Source organism: Phyllobates terribilis, unplaced genomic scaffold, assembly GCF_046119375.1.
Source record: "Phyllobates terribilis strain yellow unplaced genomic scaffold, ASM4611937v1 Scaffold_2__4_contigs__length_985480577, whole genome shotgun sequence".
Classification (NCBI taxonomy): Eukaryota; Metazoa; Chordata; class Amphibia; order Anura; family Dendrobatidae; genus Phyllobates; species Phyllobates terribilis.
Window position 1 is genome coordinate 357999733 of NW_027362762.1, and position 25497 is coordinate 358025229.

The 25497-nt window shown below is 38.5% G+C and overlaps 1 protein-coding gene across 2 annotated transcripts in view; it reads right to left on the reverse strand.

Annotated features, from left to right (window-relative positions):
• Window positions 1–25497, reverse strand: part of IMPG2 (interphotoreceptor matrix proteoglycan 2) — a 91995-nt gene that overhangs the window by 65630 nt on the left and 868 nt on the right. For both annotated transcript variants that reach the window (XM_073664683.1, XM_073664681.1), the window contains exons 2-4: window positions 21469–21700; window positions 21276–21368; window positions 19344–19592 (exon numbers count right to left, since the gene is read on the reverse strand). In XM_073664683.1, coding sequence (XP_073520784.1) covers window positions 19344–19592; window positions 21276–21354 — 328 coding nt within the window. In that variant the 5' untranslated portion in view covers window positions 21355–21368; window positions 21469–21700. The remainder of the gene's footprint in view (window positions 1–19343; window positions 19593–21275; window positions 21369–21468; window positions 21701–25497) is intronic.

Genomic DNA, 25497 nt, shown 5'->3' on the forward strand with positions numbered 1-25497 from the left:
AATTCACCTCCCCCACTTACATTTGCAATGTGTATTTTTTCATGAACATATGTTTTGCATTGGTGACCTAGGCTGTGTTCATGATTATGTGGTGGAAACAAAGGTGAACTTTGGATCCTGAAAAATGCACCAAAAATGCACCAAAGTCGCCACAAAAAAATGCAACAAAAATGCACCAAAACCAGTGTTTTTCACTCTGCTTCTTTCCTGCCAAGAAGCAGGTTTTGCTGCAGAAAAAAAACGGACCAATAAACGCTCTGTGTGAACATACCCTAATAGCATTTTTAAATGACAGGTTCCCTTTAATTTCATTCATGCCGTTTAAGTAGAAAAAAAAGCAGTTAGTGCAGTGTAATTTGTATTTTGGACCACGCTTTTAAGTGTTGTGTGCATGGTGAAAACAGCAAGATTTCATCTTTGGTAAATATAGAAAGTTAAATGAAAAATAGATCACCAAAAATTCCGAACAATTATGTTTAAGATAAAAACTAGCTTCAGGTCCGCCCATTTAAACATCTGGCCAGTCTCTCCTACTCTGCAGTGACATTTTAACTGCATAGTATCGTAGCTACTTTTCCCCATAGAGAAGGCAGAGATGGTTTATTATCATCTATGCTTTCTTGATCACTGTATACACAGCATTAAAGAAGCACTACATATGCAGTAATACGAATAGCTAACGGCGCTTCCTCCTCTATACAAAGCAGTCATGTGCTTGCTGTGTACAGGCAGAGAACAGGAGCTGCAGGGTCATAAGAGATCCAGAAAGCTCTGCTATGTAGCCAGGAGGCTGCATTTCCCTTGTACAGTAACTGGGGCTAATATTTAAATATTTCAATGCCCTCCCACCTCCTCTGCCTCAAGGTATTTTATGACCTTATGGAGGGCACAATGTGGTCATAAAAGAATGAGAAAAGAAGAATATGAAGAGAATATGACAGTGACATAAAAATGAAGCCCATGTATCACAAAATCACTTGAATATCTGATAAAAAAAAATGTATGTAAGAAAACACTAAAATGTGCCTGGTCAGGAATGGGGCCATGTCTTGAACTGGTTAAACAATAGGCCATTGACACACTACAGTTAAGATTTTAACTTTACTGTGTACTAACATTCAATCCGAACAAAGAATATAAATATAGTCACTGTATGCATGTAGGGTATTTTGGCTCAATGGGTCAAGCTCTTGATTAAAGTGTATTTTTACCGACACAGATATAAATACACTGCCCTGGGTCCACCTTCACACTAACACAATTTTACAGCGACTCACAAGAAGCGGATCAACACTAATACTAAGATCAGCTACAGGATTGCAAAAAGCAAAAGGGATATATACAGTATGTGAACAGAAAAATTGATGAATGAATATCATAAAATAACCTAGAAATTAAATGTAAAGAAAATAAAGCTTATCTTGGTTAGGCAGGATTGTTCTTTTTAAGATGATGATCCTTCCTAAACTTCAATATATATTTCGTACTATCCCTATCCAAATCCCTGAATATTGGATTAATAAACTGCATAAACAATTATCCAATTTTATATCTAAACCCACTAGGACCTCAAAGCTTTCACTGTTTAAACATAAGAAAAATGGTGGAATCGGCCTACCCAATATTTATGCCTACTATGCTTCTAATATCATTCTTCACAGTAGATACTGGTTTCCTTGAGTCCGACAAATCTGCCTGGACAGAACTTGAAAAAGCTTCTAATAATACTAATTCCTCTTTATCATCATTGATAATATCCCATTTATTGGATCCGTCTCTTTCTTTACCTAATCACTCTCTTTGATTAAATCTACTATTTCACTTTGGAAAAAGCTATATAGTATCTCAAAAACGAATAAATGTAACATTAATCCCAACAAACTTCCTATCTCAATACTTCATACAGCTCTACCAAATTTTCCATGTAAAAAATGGGAAAAATTTGGCATTCAAGACGGTTCTTCACTTATAACAGGGCCTAAATTAGACTCCATTATAAACTTTCAGTCATTAAAAATCTTATATAATCTTCCTGATGAAGAATTCTATAATTTTCTAGACTTAAGGAAGTACACTGTGTTCCAAATTATTATGCAAATAATATTTTCTCAGATTTTCCCAAATTACCTATATGAATTGCAGTCATTGTAATTTTCCAGTCAAATAACTATTAGAGTACAATTGAAAGGTTTTTGTACAAACTGCCTATGATAACAGTATATTTAAAAAAAAAATTAAAAACTCAAACTGCACTCAAAATGCATGTTCCAAATTATTATGCACAGCAGAGTTTTCAACCTTTTCATTTTAATAAAGAACAAAAAAATGGTCATTTTTGAAATTATAAGCATTAGCAGGTTATTACAAACTGAAATCAAACAGTTTTCAACTCAAAACTTTATTCTAGGTGATGTTACATTTGCACATAGGACCCCTTGTTCGAAAGGAGCTTCTGAACTCTCTCGTCCATTGAATTTGTCAGGTTTTGGATGGTTTCTGCTTTAATTGTTTTGCATGAGGACAGAATACCCTCCCAGAGCTGTTGCTTAGATGTGAACTGCCTCCCGCCATCATAGACACTCCTTTTGATGATGCTCCAGAGGTTCTCAATGGGGTTGAGGTCAGGGGAGCATGGGTGCCACACCATAAGTTTGTCCCCTTTTATGCCCATAGCCAGAGATGCAGATGTGTTATGTGTAGCATGAGACGGGCCATTTGTTAGGATGTGACAGAGACTGCGCCTGAAGACAACAATGGTTGTCTTCAGACATCAAGTCAGCAGGGACAAGGAGCAGCATGGCAGATGTGACAACCTTCATGGTGAGCTGCAACATGTGCTACATGTTCACAGATCGACCAGAAGCTGAAACCAACTTCACCTGCCAGAAGTGTAGACTACTGGCTCTTTTAGAAGAAAAGGTGCGGGGACTGGAAGAAAGAATTGCGACATTAAAACTCATCAAGTAAAATGAAGACTTCCTGGACAGAACAGAAGCGTCACTACTGGTCACGGAAAGTGAAGGAAGCGTCAGAGAACCTCCAGAGGCAGACAAGTGGAGGCAAGTGACCAAAAGAAGCAAGAAGACCACCAACCACACAACTGAGAAACAGATTCCAAGGACTTGTGGAGGACGAAGATGGCACACCTAAGGATGAGGAACTACCAGTAAGCAAAAAAGAAAAGAGCACCCAGAAACACCCAGAAGCGACAAGAAAAAGGACAGCCAAGAAGGGAAGAAGAGTGGTTGTGATGGGAGACTCACTACTGAGAAGAACAGAAGCAAAAAAGAAGCAAGACAAAAATATATCTCATACCCTACCATAATTATATATAAATGTAAAGCAAAATTGCATAATAAATATAGGGTACTTAGTGACTAAGTACCCTATATTTATTATGCAATTTTGCTTTACATTTATATATAATTATGGTAGGGTATGAGATATATTTTTGTCTTGCTTCTTTTTTGCTAGTGTGAACATGCCTCTGTTTCTTGTATGTCTGCCATCTTAGACCTCAGTTCACATTGTCTGGTTTTTTGACTTGTTTGCATTCTGTGCAATTTAAGGGTGTGGCATGCCCTTTGTTGAGCTGATTGGTATATATGTAGCTTACCACGGGCCTAGGTGGTCTGGAGTTGGGACCCGGTCCTATTTGTCTACCCTTTTATATGCATTACTTCAACTTTGATATACAGTAAGGTTTTTAATATAGGCAGTATAGGTACCGTCCCAATTTAGGGTCACCTTGCCGCTGGTGGGACGGCTTGTATACTTTTTTTGATCAAAAATAGTTCACTAAGTACCCTATATTTATTATGCAATTTTGCTTTACATTTATATATAATTATGGTAGGGTATGAGATATATTTTTGTCTTGCTTCTTTTTTGCTAGTGTGAACATGCCTCTGTTTCTTGTATGTCTGCCATCTTAGACCTCAGTTCACATTGTCTGGTGAGAAGAACAGAAGCAGCTATCTGCAGACCGGACATAACCGCAAGAGAAGTATGCTGCCTCCCAGGGACGAAGATCAAGGATGTTACCGATAGGATACCGAAGCTCATCAGTTCCAAGGATGTCCACCCATTTCTTCTGATACATGTTGGCACCAATGACACGGCAAAGAAGGACCTACCGACAATCTGCAAGGACTTTGAAGCATTGGGGAAGAAAGTAAAAGAACTGGATGCGCAGGTAGTTTTTTCTTCTATCCTTCCAGTAGACGGGCATGGCGTCAGGAGATGGAACAGGATCCTTGATGTGAACAACTGGCTGAGACGATGGTGAAGACAACAAGGATTTGGATTCCTGGACCACGGTGTGAATTACCTCTATGACGGACTCCTTGCCAGAGACTGACTACACCTCAACAAACCCGGGAAACACACATTCGCCAGGAGACTCGCAACACTCATCAGGAGGGCGTTAAACTAGAAGAAGAGGGGATGGGAAGAAAAACGCCGGACACGAACATGCAACCAGAGAACATACTAATGAAAGATATGAAGTGCGACAAAGAAGTTCCAAGACAAGATACTTGGAAAGGAGGTAAGAAAATTTCTAATACAATCCACAGGGAGAAGATTGGAACAAAACAAAATCGTGTAAACTGCATGCTAGCAAATGCCAGGAGCCTGACAAACAAGATGGATGAACTGGAAGCAGAAATATCTACAGGTAACTATGACATAGTGGGAATAACCGAGACATGGTTAGATGAAAGCTATGACTGGGCAGTTAACTTACAGGGTTACAGTCTGTTTAGAAGGGATCGAAGAAGTCGGAAAGGGGGTGGAGTCTGTCTATATGTAAAGACGTGTCTAAAGCCTACAATACGGGAGGATGTATGGGAGGGAAATGAGGAGGTCGAGTCCTTATGGGTGGAGATACATGGGGCAAAAAACAATAATAAAATTATCATAGGAGTCTGTTATAAACCACCAAATATAGCAGAAGCCACGGAAAGTCTATTAATGAGACAAATAGACGAAGTAGCAAAAAATAACGAGGTGATTATTATGGGGGACTTCAACTACCCCGATATAGACTGGGAAACCGAAAGCTGTAGATCTCAGAAAGGAAACAGGTTTCTGTCAATTATCAAAGACAATTATTTGTCACAACTTGTGCAGGAACCAACTGAGGGACGGCCCTTTTAGACTTAATATTAACTAACAGGCCAGACAGAATAACTGAGGTGCAGGTCGGGGGGCACCTGGGAAATAGTGACCACAACATTATACAATTCCACATGTGCTTCAGTAGGGTGCCCAGCAAGGGAGTCACAAAAACACTGAACTTTAGGAGGGCAAAGTTTGATCTGCTAAGAGATGCCCTTCACCTTATAGACTGGGATAGTATCTTTAGTAATAGGAGCACGGATAGAAAATGGGAAATTTTCAAAACAGTCCTACATAGTCACTGTAGAAGGTACATACCTTATGAGAATAAAAGGGCTAGGAATAGGAGGAAGCCAATGTGGCTAAATAAGGAAGTCAAGAGGGCAATGAAAAACAAAAAAAGGGCTTTTGGTAAACTTAAACAAGAAGGCAGTGAGGAAGCGCTAATATCTTATAGGGAAAAAAACAAAATCTGTAAGAAACAAATAAGAATAGCAAAAGAGGAGACAGAGAGACTAATTGCCAAGGAAAGTAAAACGAATCCCAAACTGTTCTTTAACTATATAAACAGTAAAAGGATTAAAACTGATGTAGTTGGCCCATTGAAAAATAACCTGGGTAAAATCATAGAGGGCGATGAGGGTAAAGCAAACCTACTCAATAGCTTCTTCTCCACTGTTTTCACAAAAGAAAACAATTTATCGGAGGAAATGCAGAGTGATAAAGTAAACCCTCCACTAAATATCACCCACCTAACCCAGGAGGAAGTTCAGAAACGCCTAAATAATATCAAAATAGACAAGTCACCAGGCCCAGATGGCATACACCCCCGGGTACTAAAAGAATTAAGTAATGTGATAGACAGACCGCTGTATCTTATATTCAAGCACTCTTTATGGACAGGGACTGTCCCACTAGACTGGCGCCAAGCAAATGTGGTACCAATATTCAAAAAGGGGTCTAAAAGTGACCCTGGGAACTATAGACCAGTCAGCTTAATGTCTGTTGTGGGTAAATTGTTTGAAGGATTTCTTAGAGATGCTATTGTAGAATATCTTAATGATAATAACTGTCTAACTCCATATCAACATGAATTCATGAGGGATCGCTCCTGCCAAACAAACCTGATCGCCTTCTACAAGGAGGTGAGCTCACAGCTGGACCGGGGAGAGTCAGTGGCTGTTGTATACCTTGACTTCTCCAAAGCGTTTGATACCGTGCCACACAAAAGGTTGGTATATAAAATGAGAATGCTTGGTCTGGGGGATAATGTGTGCAAGTGGGTAAATAGCTGGCTGAGTGATAGAAAGCAGAGGGTGGTTATCAATGGAGTAAGCTCAGGGTGTGTCAGGGTTACTAGCGGGGTGCCTCAAGGGTCTGTCTTGGGCCCTATATTATTTAATATATTTATTAATGATCTAGTGGAAGGGTTGCATAGTAAAATAGCAATATTTGCAGATGATACTAAACTTTGTAAAGTAGTTAATACAGATGAGGATAGGGCACAGCTACAGGAGGATTTAGAAAAATTGGGGAGTTGGGCCAAAAAATGGCAAATGGGGTTCAATGCCGATAAATGTAAGGTCATGCACATGGGAAAGAAAAACAGCAGTCACCCATACATATTAAATGGGAAACCGTTGGGGAAATCTGACATGGAGAAGGACCTGGGCGTCTTGGCTAATAGCAAATTAAATTGGAGTGCCCAGTGTCAGGCAGCAGCTGCGAAGGCAAATAGAGTCATGGTATGCATCAGAAGAGGAATAGGGGCATATGATGAGAACATTGTTCTTCCTCTGTATAAAGCGCTGGTAAGGCCGCACTTAGAATATTGTGCACAGTTCTGGGCTTCGGTGCTCAGGAAAGACATATTGGAGCTAGAGATGGTACAAAGGAGGGCGACTAAGGTAATAAAGGGAATGGAGGGACTAGAATACCCAGAGAGGTTGTCAAAATTAGGCCTATTTACGTTGGAAAAGAGAAGGCTTAGGGGAGACCTCATAAACATGTATAAATACATCAGGGGGCAGTACAGAGATCTCTCCCATGACCTGTTTATACCAAGGATGGTGACAAAGACGAGGGGGCACACTATGCATCTGGAGGAAAGGAGGTTCCTGCACCAGCATAGAAGGGGATTCTTTACGGTCAGAGCCGTGAGATTCTGGAACTCTCTGGGAGAGGAAGTGGTGATGTCCAACTCACTTAATGAGTTCAAGAGAGGCCTGGACTCCTTTCTTGAGAACAATAAAATTACATCTTATGCTTAGTTAATTAATCCAGGGATTTAATCTGACTGCCAGATTGGTGTCGGGAAGTGAATTTTTCCTCAATAATGTAAATTGGCCTATACCGCATGTTTTGTTTTGTTTTTGCCTTCCCCTGGATCAACGCTGCGGAATAGCTGCAGTGCACAAGAAATAGGCTGAACTGGATGGACGCTTGTCTTTTTTCGGCCTTATAAACTATGTAACTATGTAATGGTGTAGTGTGAATAGTCTCATGTGTTTTATACATGTATTGTGAAGTGAGTTTTAGTAGTGTTGCATAGTGTTATAGGTACTGATGCTGTTAAGTGGGTACTGTAAAGGTATTGTTTAAAGTAACTCTGGTACACTCAGCACAGTTATAGGGAAAGCATAGGATAGAATTTAAGTTAGTACATAAGGTAGGAAATAGTTAATACTTGGTGCTAGCCCACAATTTGGGTTGAGCTAGTGGGCAAAAAGGGAACGACTTCCTGGTTTAGTCAGTTAGAGTTAGTGAAAATGTTTGTTGGAGGCAAGGTCAAATTCAAGTGGCAGTGGGCTAAAAGTACGGTGAGGGCAAATCGTTCTGGTGGAATGAGGTCATACAAAACTCTCAGTGGTCATTCCTGCAATGTCCGGAGCTCAAGGCGGGGGGGTATGGAGAGCACCAACACCCCTTCTGTACAGTGCAAGATAAATGTGGAAAAGCATGAGGGAAACTTAGCGGATCTCGGGAATACTGTGGCGCCGGACGGGGAATCCCTAGGATTAACAGGACCACTTAAAGTAGGGATAGTCCGAGCTGAACGTAAGAAAATTATTGAAATGTACTGTTTTGATGGAACAAGAAATGGAGGGTGTTCTGCCCAATTCTGCGTGTTAAAGACTGATGTACTTGAACTTTACAGTAAAGTTGAACTTGTTAAAATGAAATGGGTGTCCCCTGATGTGTGTGTGGCTGGTCTTGGAACTGAAGGACGTAGAGACAGCGAAGGCCTCCAGCCTGCGAGTGAGCACAATGCAATGTACACAGCACATCACTTATGGACTGGGACACGACTTTTTTGTAAAGTGCCAGGGCATTATGGAGCAGAAGCTCGCCCACAGCTAACATCCTGGTCACCTTACAGATTTATTGTAGAACAAATGAGCTCATTATGGGCTTTCAAGCCAGAAGGTAAGAGTATTGTTATCTCCTTCACCACCTTTGATGTACCAGTATGTCAAAGGTAATATTCCATGTGAGTCCACATTCTTCCCCGTACTTGGTGTCTGATTTAATCAGCCATTAAGTGCCTTTAACAGCCGTGAGAGGAGCAGAGCGGCTATTAACCAGTTAAAACCCAGTGTCAATCACTGACAGCAGGAAGCACGTCACAAGTCCCACTTATTGGCGTCCCTGTCAAGTGATCGCGGGGCCCTGATGGGTTGCCATGACAGCCAGAGGTCTGCTATGGCCAGCATTCATAGGAGATCATGATTTCTGCTATACAAAGCATGACTGAAGCACTGCTATGTATAGCACAATCGATCAGACGATTGCAGCTTCAATTCTCCAAAGGGGACTATTAAATAAAGTAAAAAGAAAAAAAAAAGTTTTTAAAAATATATATAAAAAAAAAAAAAAAGTTCAAATCATCCTCCTTTGCCCCATTGAAAATAAATATATATAGTATAGCTGCACTCAGAAATGTCCAATCTATCAAAATATAAAATAAATGAATTTGATCGATATACGAGTAGCGGAAAAAAAATCAAAACGCCAGAATTATGTTTTGTTGGCAATAAGAGGTGATCAAAACATCGTATCTACCCCTAAATGATATCAATAAAAATGTCAGATCAGGGCGCAAAAAATAAGCCCTCACCCAGCCCCAGATCCTGAAAAGTGAAAGCATTAAGGGTCTTGGAAAATGGCGACAAAAAAATTTTTTTTGTTTTACAAATTTTTTGGTATCTGTGCACTCATACTGACTAGGAGAATCATATTGCCATTGATTTTTTATCGTTTTCCAGTACACTATATGGTAAAATGAATGCTGTTCAAAAGTACAACCCGTCTCGCAAAAAACAAGCCTTTATATGGCTATATGGCCAGAAAAATATAAAATTTATGGCTCTTGGAAGAAAGGAAGGAATAAACGAAAACGGAAAAACAGAAAATCGCCGGGTAGTGAAGGGGTTAAAAGCTAAAAAAGTTCTTCTTTTCCAAGATTTCAGTCTTGTGCATAGAAAGGAAAGTGACCACTAAAAGGCACATGTCCTGGTTAGGGTCTGACACTAGCATCACTGCATCATAATTATTGTTTCCTAAAACTGTAAAAGTTCATGGATGACATTAAAGATTTTACTTTTATAATGTAAGGTAATTTTTTTTATTCTGATAAAATATTCTATTCCTGGGTTAAAGAGGCACCATAAAGTCTAAATATAAAGTCTGTAACAGACCCCCACCTACTATGTGCCATTTGTAATACTGGTGTCTAGTGTTGATCGAATTTGTTTGGCATTTCAAATTAGTGTTCGTGGCTCCGACTTGTCCGCGCCAAAAAATCGGCTCCGTCCATGAACATCCCTGATTTGCCACGCTGTCACGCAGATGTCATCAGCGTTGCAAATCAGGGATGTTCATGGATGGAGCCGATTTTTTGGCAAGAACAAGTCAGAACCACGAACACGAATTTGAAATACCGAACAAATTCGCTCAACACTACTGGTGTCCTCTTATGTAATTTGTCTCTCCCCCTGCTTAACCTCAGCTTAAGGACTTTCTTAGTCTTCCGTGTGTTGACTTGTAATTCCTAACCTTACAACACTACTGTAAAGGGATTTTTCTTTCCACATCCCTAAATGTAGCACCAAAAGCAGTGGACAGGTCATGTTTAATTCAGACAAATTTTCTGTATACTTCCAATAACTTGCAAATAATTTGAAGTTCATTAAAAAAAATGCCCAATAATTATACATTATCATTTATAATAACCATGCAGACGTATGAAGACAACTTGACTACCATTAGTAAAAAATCAACTTCTTAAGATGACAAGAAGATTAGCAATGATTTATGCTGCTCTCCCTGCCCAGCTAAGAGCTGTATCCACTTCTGCCGTCACTTCATGGAATAGCAATGCAATGATGATTTGTTATATATAAAGGAGCAGAAGACGTTTGATAGTCCGAGGAAACTTTTAATTTAATATATGTAGGCCTTGAGGAAAGGCGCCATATACAACTAAATAATATATTGCAAAATAGTTTATTTCAAACACCAAGGTTACAGTAGTTATATAACTGACATCCCGCTGTTTAACACGTCTAAATCCTGCTTCTTCCAACCATGACCAAGTCAGCCCTTTATCCAGCTTAGTCTAGGGATATGTCAGTCTTAACAGTACCAAGAGCTTAGGTATGCAAACTACACACGCAGGCTACATTCACACATACTGTACAGTCATGGCTGAAAGTGTTAGCACCATTGAAATTGTTCCAGAAAATGAAGTATTTCTCCAGAAAATTCTTGCAATTAAACATGTGTCTAATAAAACGTGGGGATTTGGTTTGTGTGTATTGGAACAACACAAAAAAACACAGAAAAAAAGGCAAATTAGACATAATTTCACACAAAACCCCAAAATTGGGCCGGACAAAATTGTTGGAACTTTTACAAAATTGTGGGTAAACAACTTTGTTTCAAGCATGTGATGCTCGTTCAAACTCACCTGTGGCAAGTAACAGGTGTGGGAAATGTCACATGAAACTAGATAAAAAGAGAAGTTGACTCAATCTTTGCATTGTGTGTCTGTGTGTGCCATACTAAGCATGGAGAACAGAAAGAAGAGAACTGTCTGAGGACTTAAGAACCAAAATGGTTGAACAATATCAACAATCTCAAGGTTACAAGTCCATCTCCAGAGATCTTCTTGACATTCCTTTGTCCATGGTGCGCAATATAATCAAGACGTTTATTGCACTGTAACTAATCTCCCTGGACATGGACAGCAGAGAACAATTGATGAAAAGTTGCAACACAGGATAGTCCAGATGGTGGATAAGCAACCCCAATCAAGTTTCAAAGAAATTCAAGCTGTCTTGCAGGTTCAGGGTAAGGTAAGGTAAGAGACCCAATAGGACCCAACTGATAGAGAACAGTTTGCTAAATGTAGGTAAGTAAACCAAAATTTTTCCGGGAAAGCATCTTGTGGACATATGAGACCAAAATACAGATTTTTGGTAAAGTACATAATTCTACTGTTTACCGAAAACAGAATGGAGCCTACAAAGAAAAGAACACAGTACCTACTGTCAAACATTGTGGAGGTTCAAAGATGTTTTTTGGGGTTGTTTTTCTGCCTCTGGCACTGGGTGCTTTGACTGTGTGCAAGGCATCATGAAATCTGAAGATTACCAAAGGATTTTGGGTCGTAATGTAGTACTCAGTGTCAGAAAGCTGGGTTTGAGTTCTAGGTCATGGGTCTTCCAGAAGAACAATAACTCCAAACATACTTCAAGAAGCACCGAGAAATGGATGGAAACAAAGTGCTGGAGAGTTCTGAAGTGGCCATCAATGAGTCCGGATCTAAATATCATTGAACACCTGTGGAGAGATCTTAAAATTGCTGTTGGGAGAAGGCACCCTTCAAATATTAGAGACCTGGAGCAGTTTACAAAAGAAGAGTGGTCCAAAATTCCAGTTAAGAGGTCGAAGAACTTTGTTGATGGTTATAGGAAGCGATTGATTGCAGTTATTTATTCCAAAGTGTGGGCAACCAAATATTAAATTGAGGGTGCCAACAATTTTGAGTGGCCCATGTTTGGGGTTTTGTGTGAAATTATGTCCAATTTTTCTTTTTTTCTCTTTTTTTATTTTTATTCTTCCAATACACACAAAGGAAATAAATATGTGTATAACAAGACATGTGTAATTGCAATAATTTTCTGGGATAAATACTTAATTTTCTGTAACAATTTCAAGGATGCCAACATTTTCGGCCATGACTGTATGTGTGACATGGCCTTGTGCTGCCTGTTATTTTTCTGCGACAGACCACTAACCCATAGAGTTTCATTGGTCCATACACACATCAGTTTTAAAAATGGGTCCGGGTCTCCATTTTGTGAGACATAGAACATGTTCTATTGTCATTTGTTTTGTGGATCAGACTAGGGCATAAAAATCCATGCAAACAAATAAAACTAGGAAGACCATATTTTGTACTTAGAATTCCATCCGTTTTTAACTAACAGTCAATGGATATGACACCTGAGGAAAAAATCAGTTAGCTTCTCTCGGATGGTAACACTCACACGGATGAATAGCTTAATTGTATACCTAATAAGTATGATTGACAATAAATACTGAGCACTACAAAGGCAGATTTGCACTCATGGAGTCAAAATCGTCACTACGCCTGTAGATAAATTCCCATAGGGATGTAATTTCCAAAATGGGGTCACTTGAGGGGAAATTCTGCTCTTCTGGCACTTTAGGTCTCTATATATGGAGTCTACATACTATTCTACGATAATTTGTTCTTCAGGAGTCAAATAGCCCTCCTTCCATCCTGTGTCTCGACGTGCGGCTAAGCAGCCACATATTGCATATTGCCACGTTCAGCAATGGTGGCATTTTTTCACATTTTCCCATGTGGAAAATTTTATCACATTTTTGTGGTAAAACTGTAATTATTTTTTCTGCAATGCCCAATGGTATAAAGTTCTGTGACTCACCCATGGTGTTAATATAAGAGTGCACCATTAGATGAATTCATTAAGAGGTGTAGTTTGTAAAATGAGGTCACTTATGGGGGGTTCTGCTGCTCTGGCACCTCAGGGGCTTTCCCAGTGGGTCATGGAATCCACAAACCATAACAGCAAAATCTGCACAATAATGCCCTCCTACCCTTCTGAGCTTTCCACTGTGCCAGAAAAGTATTTCCTGATTACATGTTAGTATTGGTGCACTCAGGGGAATTTACACAACAAACTGTGAGGTCCATTTTTTCCTATTAGCCCTTACAACAATTAAAAACTTGGGACTAAAACAACATTTTAGTAGTATAAATGTAATTATTCTTTTTTGTCCGCCAAATGGTATAAAATTCTGTGAGGAACAAGTGGTGTCAACATGCTCACTGTACCCCTAGATGAATTCATTGTGGGATTGTAGTTTGTAAAATGGGGTCACTTATGGGGGGGGTGTCTTCTGTTCTGACACCTCAGGGACTCTACCAATGTGACATGGCACCCACAAACCATTCCAGCAAAATATGAGCTCTATTATAGCACTTCTTTCCTTCTGAGCTTTGCACTGAGCCTCAAAAGTAGTTTTTGACAACACATAGGGTATTGGCATATTCAGGAGAAATTGCATAACAAATTGTATGGTCCATTTTCCTGTATTATTCCTTTTGAAAATTAAAAACTTTGAGCCAAAGCAACATTTTAGTGAAAAAAAAATTCGTAATTTTCCATTTACTCAGCCCAATGATATACAATTCTTCACAGCCCCCCGAAGAAGCCACGCGAAACGCGCGTCGGGGCTGCAGTGTGGCTTAGTGGTAACCGCAGTACATTATGGGTGAGCTCTCTGATTCAACCTGTTATTGCTATTTTGCCTGTTCAACTTTCTTTGGTGGCTCTTTTTGATTGTTGTTCTCTGTGTGGAGGTACCTACCTTAGGGAGAATGTTCTAAACTCCATACAGTGTCTATTGCCACGCTATATTGTTCACATGTGTTATAGATTTATTATATGCTATTGTTGAATAGGGTCAGTCAGCTGTTCCCATAGGACCCACTTATTATTGCTGCTCTGCACTTATGTGTATCCCTACCCCGAAAGATCTATTTTCTTAACTTTGTTATGTGATTTTAATCTCATCTATGAAATAAAGTGTTTTTTTTATATATCAATATGTATTTATACTTGATTTGGGAAAATACTCCAATTTTGTAGGCTACATATTTAATTTGGGAGTACCCTGACCATAGTTATGTTACACATCCATACAGTTCGGTCTGTCTATTTATATAACAATTCTGTGAATGACCTGAGGGTTAAAAGTGCTCACTACATCCATAGATGAATTCCTCAAGAGGTGTAGTTTCCAAAAATGGGTGACTTGTTGGGTTTTCTGCTGTTTTGGTATGTCATGGGCTCTTCAAATGTGACATGGAATCCACAATCTGTTCCAGCCAAACTTGCGCCCCAGAATTCAATTGGCACTCCTTCCCTTTCAAGACCTACCATGTGCCCAAACAGTAGTTTTCCACCACATATTGGGTCTCTGTGTTCTCAGGAGAAATTGCAAAACAAATTGTGTGGTCAATTTTTTCCTATTACCCTTGTGAAAATGAAAAATTTATGGGAAAAATTAAAATTTTATATTTTCAGCGTTACAGGTGTGCTCACCACACCTGTAAATGAATTCTTGAGGGGTGTAATTTCCAAAATGGAGTAACTTCTGGGGAGATTCCATTATTTAGGTATATCAGGGGCTCTGCAAACACGACATGACATCTGCTATCTGTTCCAGCCAATTTTGCGCCCTAAAAGTCAAATTATGCTCCTTACCTTCTGAGCCATGCCGTGCACCCAAACAATAGTTTTCTACCACATATGGGGTGTCGGTGAATTCAGGAGAAATTGCACAAAAAAATGTACACACCATTTTGTCCTGTTGCCTTTGTGAAAAAAAATTGGGGCTAAACAATATTTTTGTGGGAAGAAATAAAATTTTCCTTTTTTTCCTTCCACATTGCTTTTATTCCTGTGACGCACCAAAAGGATAAATACACTTCTTGAGTGTGGTTTTGAGCACTTTGAAGAGTGCAGTTTTTAAAATAGAGTCACTTTGGGGTATTTTCAGTCACAAAGGCATCTCAAAATCACTTCAAATGTGATGTGGTCCCTAAAATAAAATTGGGTTTGTAAATTTTGTTGGAAAAATGAAAAATTGCTGATACACATTTAACCCTTCCAATTTCCTAACAAAAAAATTATGTTTCAAAAATTATGCTGATGTAAAGTAGACAAGTAGTCAATGTTATTTATTATCTCTTTTGTGTGGTATAACTATCTGGTTTAAGGGCATAAAAATTCAAAGTTTGAAAGTTGCAAAATGTTCACATTTTTTGTAAAATTTTCGATATTTTCATAAATAAATATAAAATCATATGAACCAAAATTTACCACTACCATAAAGTACAACATGTCACAAAAAAAAATCTCACAATCACTGGGACACGTTGAAGCGTTCCAGGGTTATTATCTCATAAATTGACACTGGTCAAAATTGTAACATTTGGCCTGGTCAGGAAGGTGAAAACAGGCTTGAGGATAAAGGGGTTAAAGACTGCACTGCATTATTACCCTTTGAGCCCCCTTGGTAAAGACCATAAAGATTTGCATTAAATAAAAAGTCTCATATCTTATGAACTGTATGGCGGATTAAAAACAAACAAACAATGGAATAATCGAGGAGCAGTGGGAATAAAGAGACACCTATCCACTTTCTGACCTGGTGACAGGCACTCTTTTTGTAACACACGGGTCAAACTATAAAAAGCAAAATTATACTAAAAGTATTTCTTAGCAAATTTTCATAATTAGTAAAATGGAGTGACATGGGAGATTTGACACCAGTGCCATACATTCGTTCATATTTTTCCCCATATTTTCCCTTTGCAAGTTTCCATGGTGCTCTATACATGATAGATCCTTAAAGGAGTATTCCGATAACAACAAAACAGGGACCTCACAGACTTCCAGCAATGCCCACCTCCTGCATATACTCTACACATAACATTAATAATACTGATAGCTGTCTGAGTCCTTTCAAGTAAATCGCCCTTATTTGTGGCTCAAAACAATGCAACTAAGATGGAGCAGAAAGCTCTTGGCATTGCCAGTATTATTAGCAGATTTCAGGCAGCGGGTGGGAATAGCAGAAACTCTGAGGTGAAGCTCCGGCCAACAGTACAACTCACATAAGTAACCTTTACAGAAAAAGTGTAATGGATACATATTATTAATCATACAATTCAAAGTTGATTATGCAGAACACTAAAAAGTTTCCACTAGCTGAAGTTAGGGCGATTTGAACTGCATAAACCGGTCGAGTGGCCCGGTCTAATCTGTGGCCGTAGGACAGGAGCCAATAGAATTGCCTTCTAACTCCTAGCATCTGCAGCTCTTCTTTTGATTATCTGGCCTGGCCACATAATCTAAAAAGCAATGGATGTCAGCTATGCGTCAGTTCTTGGGGCACAGATTACTGACCCGGCTGCTGGATTGGGTCCTGTGACTCGATTCGCACCAACTCAACCACTAACCTTTTTAATGGGAACTACTAAAACTAATGTAGCCACAATGTATGGAAATCTAACACAAAAGAGGTCCTCTATACTACAAAAATACTTCAATTAGAGGAATAATAGAGAACTTCCCTTAATGGCTGAGCTAATTTCCCATTAAAAAACACAAATAAAGACCCATTCCGAGATTCTGAATGACCTGTATAGATTGTCACCCTCTGAGAGTAAGCAATGTACAATACAATTAAATGACAGCAAGCATATGGAATAGTACACATAGGGCAGAGCTTAAAAAGGTCAACACAAGATACAACTCTCTTAAGTTACGTTCAGCTTTAATCAGCATTTTTTCACTTCTGTAAACTGTATGTATGGCGTCTATTGAAGTCCAGATCTGCATTCACAGTTAATGGTTCTTACTTGATCTTATTTAATCTTTGTTGACATCCCTAAGAGATTAGCTGAGCTCCTATAATGCAATGACAGTTTATCCAACATCACATTGCTGTTCATGCCTCTTACTCATCCCAGAAAACATATGACCAGGGCTAGTTTGTCTGTGTGCAGACCCTCAGCTAGCAAGGAGGCAAGGAATGCGGAGAGACTTTAGACCTGCCTGCAGAATTGGGAATACTGCTCTGGGATACAACACACTCAGTAACTGGCTGGAAAGTCATGTTCCTGTGTTTTACCAAGGTTTCTATGGAGTACACGTCTTCCTCTTTACTTGGTCTACCTCAATAGTGAAATCAGGAGTATGAATCACTACATAGCAAGATCCTGACGAAATTGACACAGAAAAAGGCAAAAAAATAAAAAGTGCAAAGCCAATCTAAACAAGAAGCAATTGGATAGGTAATATATCTATGACCTCCAGTCATCTATGATTGAATAACTATGGTTGAACTCATTTTTTGCCCATATATACAAACCAAATTTATAAAACCCTCATCCAACAAGAGAAATCCTCAAAATCTTATTCCAAAATTTAAAAACACCCCATTTGTAGATTTATTCTCTACAATCATCATTCCAAATTTAATAATTCTGATCAGGTTTAAAATGTAACCAATAATTAAAATGTTCATTGTCCTAAATAGACTATATTGGCAAAAGTATTGGGACACCTACACATTACACCTCCAGGAGCGTTTTATGACATCCCATTCAAAATCCAAAGACATGTGGAGATGGTTCCTCCTTTTACAGCTAAAACAGCTATTATTCAGCAAAGGCTCTCTATAAGATTTTGGAGAACATCTTTGGGAATTATTGACCATTCATCCAGAAGAGCATTTGTGAGGTCATACAAGAGAGAGCCTGGCACACAATCTCTGTTCTAAATCATCCCAAAGGCATTCAATGAGGTTGGGCTCAGGGCTCTATGCGGCCAGTCATGTTCTTCCAAACTATACTCTTCCAACCATGCCTTTATGGACCTTGCTTTGTACAATGAGGCATAGTCATAGTGGAACAGAAAATGACCTTCCCCAAATGTTCCCACAAAGCTGGGAGTGTAAAAATGTCCAAAATATCTTGTTCTGCTGAAACAATAAAATTTCCCTTCACTGGAATTAAGAAGCGTAGGCCACACCTGAAAAACAAATCCCATAACATTATCCCTTCTCCACCAAACTTTACAGCTGGGACAATGCAGCTAGGCAGGAAACGTTCTCCTGGCATCAGATAAAACCCAGACTCGTCCATCAGATTGCCAGATAGAGAAGTATGATTCATCACTCCAAAGAACGTGTTTCCAATCGCAGTGTCCTTTGCATCACTCCATCCGATGCTTGGTGATGTAAGGCTTACATGCAGATGCTCAGCCTTGGAAATCTGTGCCGTGAAGATGTTAATACCAGGAGGATTGGGATCTGCAGTTACTGAGTTGGCAGTGTTGGTGACTTTTATGCGCTGTGCACCTCAGCACACAAGGACACTGTTGTGTAACTTTACGTGGTCTACTACTTCATGGCTGAGCTGTTCTGGTTCCCAAACGTCTCCACTTTTCTATATCACTCGTCGTAGTTGATCTTCGAATATTTAGGAGGGAAGAAATTTCACAAACTGCCTTGTTACAATGATGGTGTCCTATGACAGCACCATGATCAGATTCAGTGAGCTCTTTATAACAACCCATTCTTTTATAAATGTTAGTAAAGGCAGACGGCATGGCTGGGGGCTGGATTTTATACCCCTGTGGCAATGAGACTAAATGAAAGGCATGAGTACAATTATTAAAAGGTGTTTCCCAATGTATTTGTACATAAATGTATAGTATATAGTATGTGGTAGGTAAATTTTAGGAGGAAACAGTTCTGTTGGAGATTAGATAGTTAAGTTCACGATGATATATTATCTTGGGTCAACACAAATACGACTGTAAGACTTAGCTGCTATATGGTATTATGCAACTCAATAGCTATTAAAATGGAAATAAAGCCATTATGGAAACCAGAATAGTACAATACAAGCTCTTGGCAAATGAGATGCCAAACAAAATGGATCACTGCAATAATCTTCCCTAGATCCCGCTTGTGCTGATTCATGCTATGTCTACAATGGGACATTAGCTGAACATTATATAACTAGATGCATCTTAAATGGTCTTAGACATAAACCTTCAAGGTTTCATCTGAATTTTTTTTTTTTTACTTACCCCTAAGTTTAAAATAATTCATATGATTCGCAAGAGCTTGTTCAAATGTTTCTTCTGGGCACACCTTCACCCCACTGGGAAATAATATGGCTCTCTTTTTCCTTTTGAGGAAACTCTTATAGTGGCTGTGTGCTCCAGCCAGAGATGGGCTGGATTCTGGAACTGATCCGCTGCCTTCTTCCAAGCCATATTGTACATTTGTAGGTTCTTTATGGAGAATATTGTCAAGTCCCGTTCTGGATTCTATAACTAAATGGGATACAAAGGGATGATGAGAAAAAGGGCAGATAACAAATTATAAATCAAAATCTAACAGAACACAATATGAATTTTATACTGGAAAAAAACGTGTTTTCACCAAATGAAGTTGCCAAAGTTCTAATCCCACAAAACCATTTAATCATAATGTTAAAGTGCATTTAGTATCCATAGTACAGTGTGGGATATAAGATTAGCATTTTTATGGTCAAAACATTTTCCCGTCAATGTCACAGCAGAAAGTGGGTGACTAAAATTTACAAAACAGTGTACTAAGATCTCCAACGTCCTATTATTGTATTTGTTACAATGTAGCTGGGTCAATATAATCTATTATCTTAGTGTTGAAATTATACAATTATTGCTAATTATGATAAACATATCTAGACTTCAATTTTGCTTGGTAATATCAGAGAATCCTTTGTTTCAGAATTCAAAGCCTTAGAATCTGTATGACAAAAGGGCAAAAGTTCAGCATTTTCAACTGTACTGCTCTGCATTCACATGGCGTGCCAAGTTTTAATTGATGGCAAAAATGTGCCATATATTGTGCTTGATTGGAAAGCTTAATAATAGAGTTTTGTCTATTCAGCAAATAGGGATCTCAATAGGACATCAACCATAACCATGTACAGAATCCGACATATGAAAATGCAAGTCTGTGCAATGGAAGCTTAAAGAAAATAGCTGTAATATTCAAACTGGTAAGATGTATAATTACAGATGTTTCTGCAAACATAAATGCCAACATGAAGGCATATATACAACACATAAATACAACTAATATGTACATATAAACGCATTAATATCTGCGTATGAAGTTTCATACATACAAGTAAAAGGTTATATGGAATCATACATACAGCTAATATATAAATATTAATATTTATATTATATATAGTATATACATACGTGCATAGATAAAAGATTATATGCAGTCATGCAATCATACATAAAGCTAATTATATATATATATATATATATATATATATATATATATATACACATACATACATACACATATATATATACATACACACATGCATAAATCGATGAGTATGCATACACACAACTATTATGAATGCATTGATAAAACCTATATATATTATTTATATTGTTTCATTACCGTCAATTTTATATTACTAAATACTGGGTTAGAAGCCCATATAGTGGCCTTAAAATATAGTCTGCCAGGCTTCCATGGAAGAATAAGCTGGGTTAGTTAGTAAACGTGTTTTTTTTTTGGGTCATTACACTATTGAGCATCTTAGATACAAGGTGCAACAGCTAAATTAGAATATATTTTATATTAGGTGATAAGTATGGATATGATTCTAATGCCCATATATAACACACATTTATTTAATACGGTCAATGTGGTAGTATCCATAGGAGTTGCTTTCTAGGCAAATTCCACCTAATATAACATATTATTTCTGGACTTATCTAAGAAAGTACAATGTACATAGTCATAGAAAGAAGCAATGTTTTCTTGCCATTTATGCATAGTAAACCTCTTCAGACACAATAGATGATACAGTAGTATACACATACAGCAGATCTGAAACAGTAATTTTATTATTTTCTTTAATAAATGATTACTTCCAATCCAGTGAAAAACTATGTTGCGCACATTATCATTGTACAATAAGCTGAGTAAGTGAAGTTTGTTACCTGTCGGAGGTTGTAGCTGTCCTTCGAGTACCGTCATCCATAAAATGCCCAAGATGATTACCCAAGAACAATGATTCATTCTTCTTTCCTTACCTAGGGAAACAAAGCGCAGACATATTCACCATAAACATGTAGAGATAGTAAGTAGGTGAGGGTCCACATTCTGCCCAATATGCAATTTATAATTACTTACTCAAACTTCCAACTTAGTTTGGACTCCACGTTGAATGCGAATGACAGCTACTCCAGTTAACAGATGGTAGACAATTTTTTAAGGTTTAATCTGCACGGCTAAGCTCTTTAGCAGAGCTTGTCAAGTTGTTAGAAAACAGACAGCCCATTGATAGGCTGAGCATTTCACACCTAACTGAACACATCACTTATTGGATCCGAAGTGCTGCGGATTGTCAGTGCCACTCTGCTGTCTGGAGAGAAACAAGCACAGTTTTTTGTTATAATAACTTATTGTTCTAGATTTTTCATGAACACGATCAGCGCGGGAATTTCCACATTTAGTAATTAAAAATTCACAAATAAAAAATAATGGGGCTGATTTACTAATAGAGTCTTAGATTTAGACAGCTCAGAATTAGACTAAATGTGTCTTATTTATCATTCTAGCTCCTACTTGATGATAAATTTGGAGAATTTTTAGATTAAAGGAGTTGTCTGGTTTCAGAACACTTTTATACCCTGGCGGCAGGTTGTTCTATAAACAAACTGCGCTTTAAGCACCCTCCCTATGTCCAATGTTGAGTCTCCGCCACTGATCCTCGTGTCCGTTATAATCTGCAGTGCTGACGTCACGGTGAAAGCGCTGAAGCCAACATTTTTGCTCGGTCGCAGTGCCTAAGGTGACGTCATGAGCCACTGAGCAAATTTGTAGACTACAGAGCTGTTGACATGATGTCAATGCTACAGTCAATAAAAGTCACCAGGAGCAGCAACGAAAACTCAGCGGTGGGCCTGGGGAGGATGAGTAAAGAACAGTTTTTTTTTTTTTTTTTAAACAAACTGTACTCCGGGAACAGAGGTTTTTCAAAACCTGGAAAACCCCTTTTAATTTACATCACATCTTGGCTTGATTTTTTGCACCAGAATTTTGGAGCAGTATCTTAAGTCACTCCCACTTGCCTGATAGTAGGGATGAGGGAGCACTAAAATGCTCGGATGCTCATTCCTCGAACTGAGCAACTCCTAATGCTTGGATGCTCATTTTGAGTAACGAGTATAATGGGAGTCAACGGGAAATCTGAGCATTCTTCCAGAAGACCCTACAAGGAGGTCTGGGAGGGGGGGGGGGTGCAAATGTTGAAATGGATAGAAAAAGTGCTGAATGGAAAGAGAGCAGCAAGGGGAAGACCCCCGGAAGCATCTCTAACTCCCAGATCTCTGGTTAGAACTAAGGTGTCACACTTTTACTGATCTGGGGCCGGGTGAGGGCTTATTTTTTGCGCCCCGAGCCAACGTTTTTATTGATACCATATTGGGGTAGACACGATGTTTTGATCACACATTATTGCATTTTATTACGTTTCGGCGGCCAAAAAAACTTAATTACTTTACTTGATAGATCGGACATTTCTGAACACAGCAACAACAAATATGTGTATTTTTTATTATTATTATTGTTACATTTTCAATGGGGCAAAAGGGGTTTATTTGAACTTTTGTTTCTTTTTGTATTTTTTTTTTAACTTTTTACTGGCTTCAATAGTCCCCTAAGGAGATTTGAAGCTGTGCTCACTCAATTGTCTGTGTTATACATAGCAGTGACCCTTGTGCAAGTGCTGCAGTTCCTCCAATGTTTACATCGCGCCATCTACTTGCACATCATTGTAGTGGCTGATCTGGGTATTTTAAAGTGGTTTCACTTACATCAACTGAATAATACTGCTGCAATATGCTGCATGATTGCTACCAAGTAGACAGTGCGCAAATACAGATTGCATCTTTTGCATAAGTGCTGTGGTCACATCAAACAGCTGATCTTTGGGTGTTATGTATTAGACACCAACTAATCTTTAATATGGACCATCAATATTTTGGTCCAAAAGTGCTTTAAACTTTATACTATGGAACAATAATAAATGGATTTTATTGCTTCATGTGAATTGTATGTATTTGGGTAAAGCATTGCCTCGTCTATGGGTGAAAAATTCGATAATTTGGCAAATTATAATACTAAAACTAATAGCTATGGTGCAGAGCCATGTGTATGAAATCTAACATTTTTACTTCTGGGATATGTGCATATAATTTCTTTTTCAGTTGGGTACACTGCGTAATGCGCCCGAAAAAGTGCTAAAAAATGAAAAAAAGAATGAACACATGCATTGCTATGTCAAAAAGACTTGCTGTTCATGTGTTTAGTCTTTTGAACGTCTTTTAACTGTCTCAGGTTTCTAAAGATGTGAAGTAATTTAGAGAAGTGACTTAACAATTCTTTATGCGGCTTATGCTCGGAAGATGCTCAATAGTTTATATCAAAATGTAAGAAGAAAAAACACCGCAGGAGAAAAAAAAAATCAAAGAGACTCTTCAGGACGAAAGAACCCAAGAATTTCATGGGGTCTTACTTTGGCAAAATTCAGTGAGTACGCCGGCATCTAAAAGATGTATGCAGTTACTCGAAGCATGTTACTGAACATATGTGCAATAATAGCAAAGAGAAAAATGCATGTGCTTTCCCACTCATGTTAAAACCCAAGTCATAATGGCTGCATGATCCATTTTGAAAGGTTGACTCTATTAAGCAAATGAAAGCTTTCATGAGTCTAAAGCCTCTATTGATCGCAGGTTCTCCATTTTTCTGGAGTAATTTGCTCTTTCTTAGAGGTTTTTGGACCTTGTTCTTTATAAGATTTGCACCACTTTTCCATTCATTTTTACTGAACATCTTTGGTTATCCAGATATTTTAGACAGATTCATGAAATGTGACTTTTACCAAATGTCACATTTCTTGTTAGTCTCATTGGGGGACACAGAAACCATGGGATAATCTGCTGCCACCTGGAGGCTGACACTATTAACCCTGCTGTTCTGATTGCATTTACTATACACTTGTACTGTTTCGGGTCAAAATGACCCGACCTATAAAAATGTTGATTTTAGCTACTGTGTTTTATTTGAATACCCATTTCATTATTAAACTGTATGTGAACATGGTTGATCATAAACAAATGAAAAATTAAATTAAAACCTAATTTTTTTATTTTTTTTTTCAGAAAAAGGTTACACGGGCTATTTGCAATTAAGTTCGGTTTATAGCATTCTGCACACAAATAACAAACATGCTTTAGATTTCTATTACTATAACATGAAATTTAACTAAATATAACTTTGTGTTAACATATAAAGCTGAATGTGTGTGTGTATGTATGTATGTATGTATGTGTGTAAGTCCGGGATTGGCATCTGCACCGTCGCAGCTATAGCCACAAAATTTTGCATAGTCACACGTCTGGACCCCGAGAGCGTCATAGGCTATGTTGTGAGGCGAAATTTTAACCCCGTGCGTTCCAATTCACCAAACAATTTTGCCCCTATCTACATAATGGGTAAAAAGTGAAAGGAAAAGTGTTGGAGGCAAATTGACAGCTGCCACATGTGAACAAGGGAGAATTAAAGAATGAGAGCGATGGCGCCAAAGAGTATATACCGTACAGTTGCTAAGGTGGGGCCCCGACATGGGATACTCATACTCACCACACACGGGGATATGAACACACACAAAAAAATGCGCCACACACTACCACGTGCTTGAACACATATACCACCCTCAGCACACACAAAACTCATCTCACTCATCTCACTCATCTCACAAAGATTTATCAGGCTGCCAATAGCAACCAATCATAGCTCAGATTCTATTTTGCTACGGTTAATTAATCTTAGCTGTGATTGGTTAATATAGACAACAAAGCTTGTGTAAGGTAATAAGATGTCAGTTAGGGTGTGTTGGTGGAAAGGCTGATGACAGTCACATTACTTCTATGTGAGAGGATATAGAAACTGCCAGTTACAGACTATTTTTACCACAATAATGCCTCATAAGAAAAGGAATTTCATGGCACGAATGTCAGCTGATGCGAAAAGAAAAGCTGCATTATGGGCCAATGAAAAATGTGAAGACCGAGAAACAAGGCTGACACACATGAGAACAGCAGCTGCTTCCTCAAGAGCCAATGAACTTTCTGAGCAGAGGGAAGCGAGGCTTGC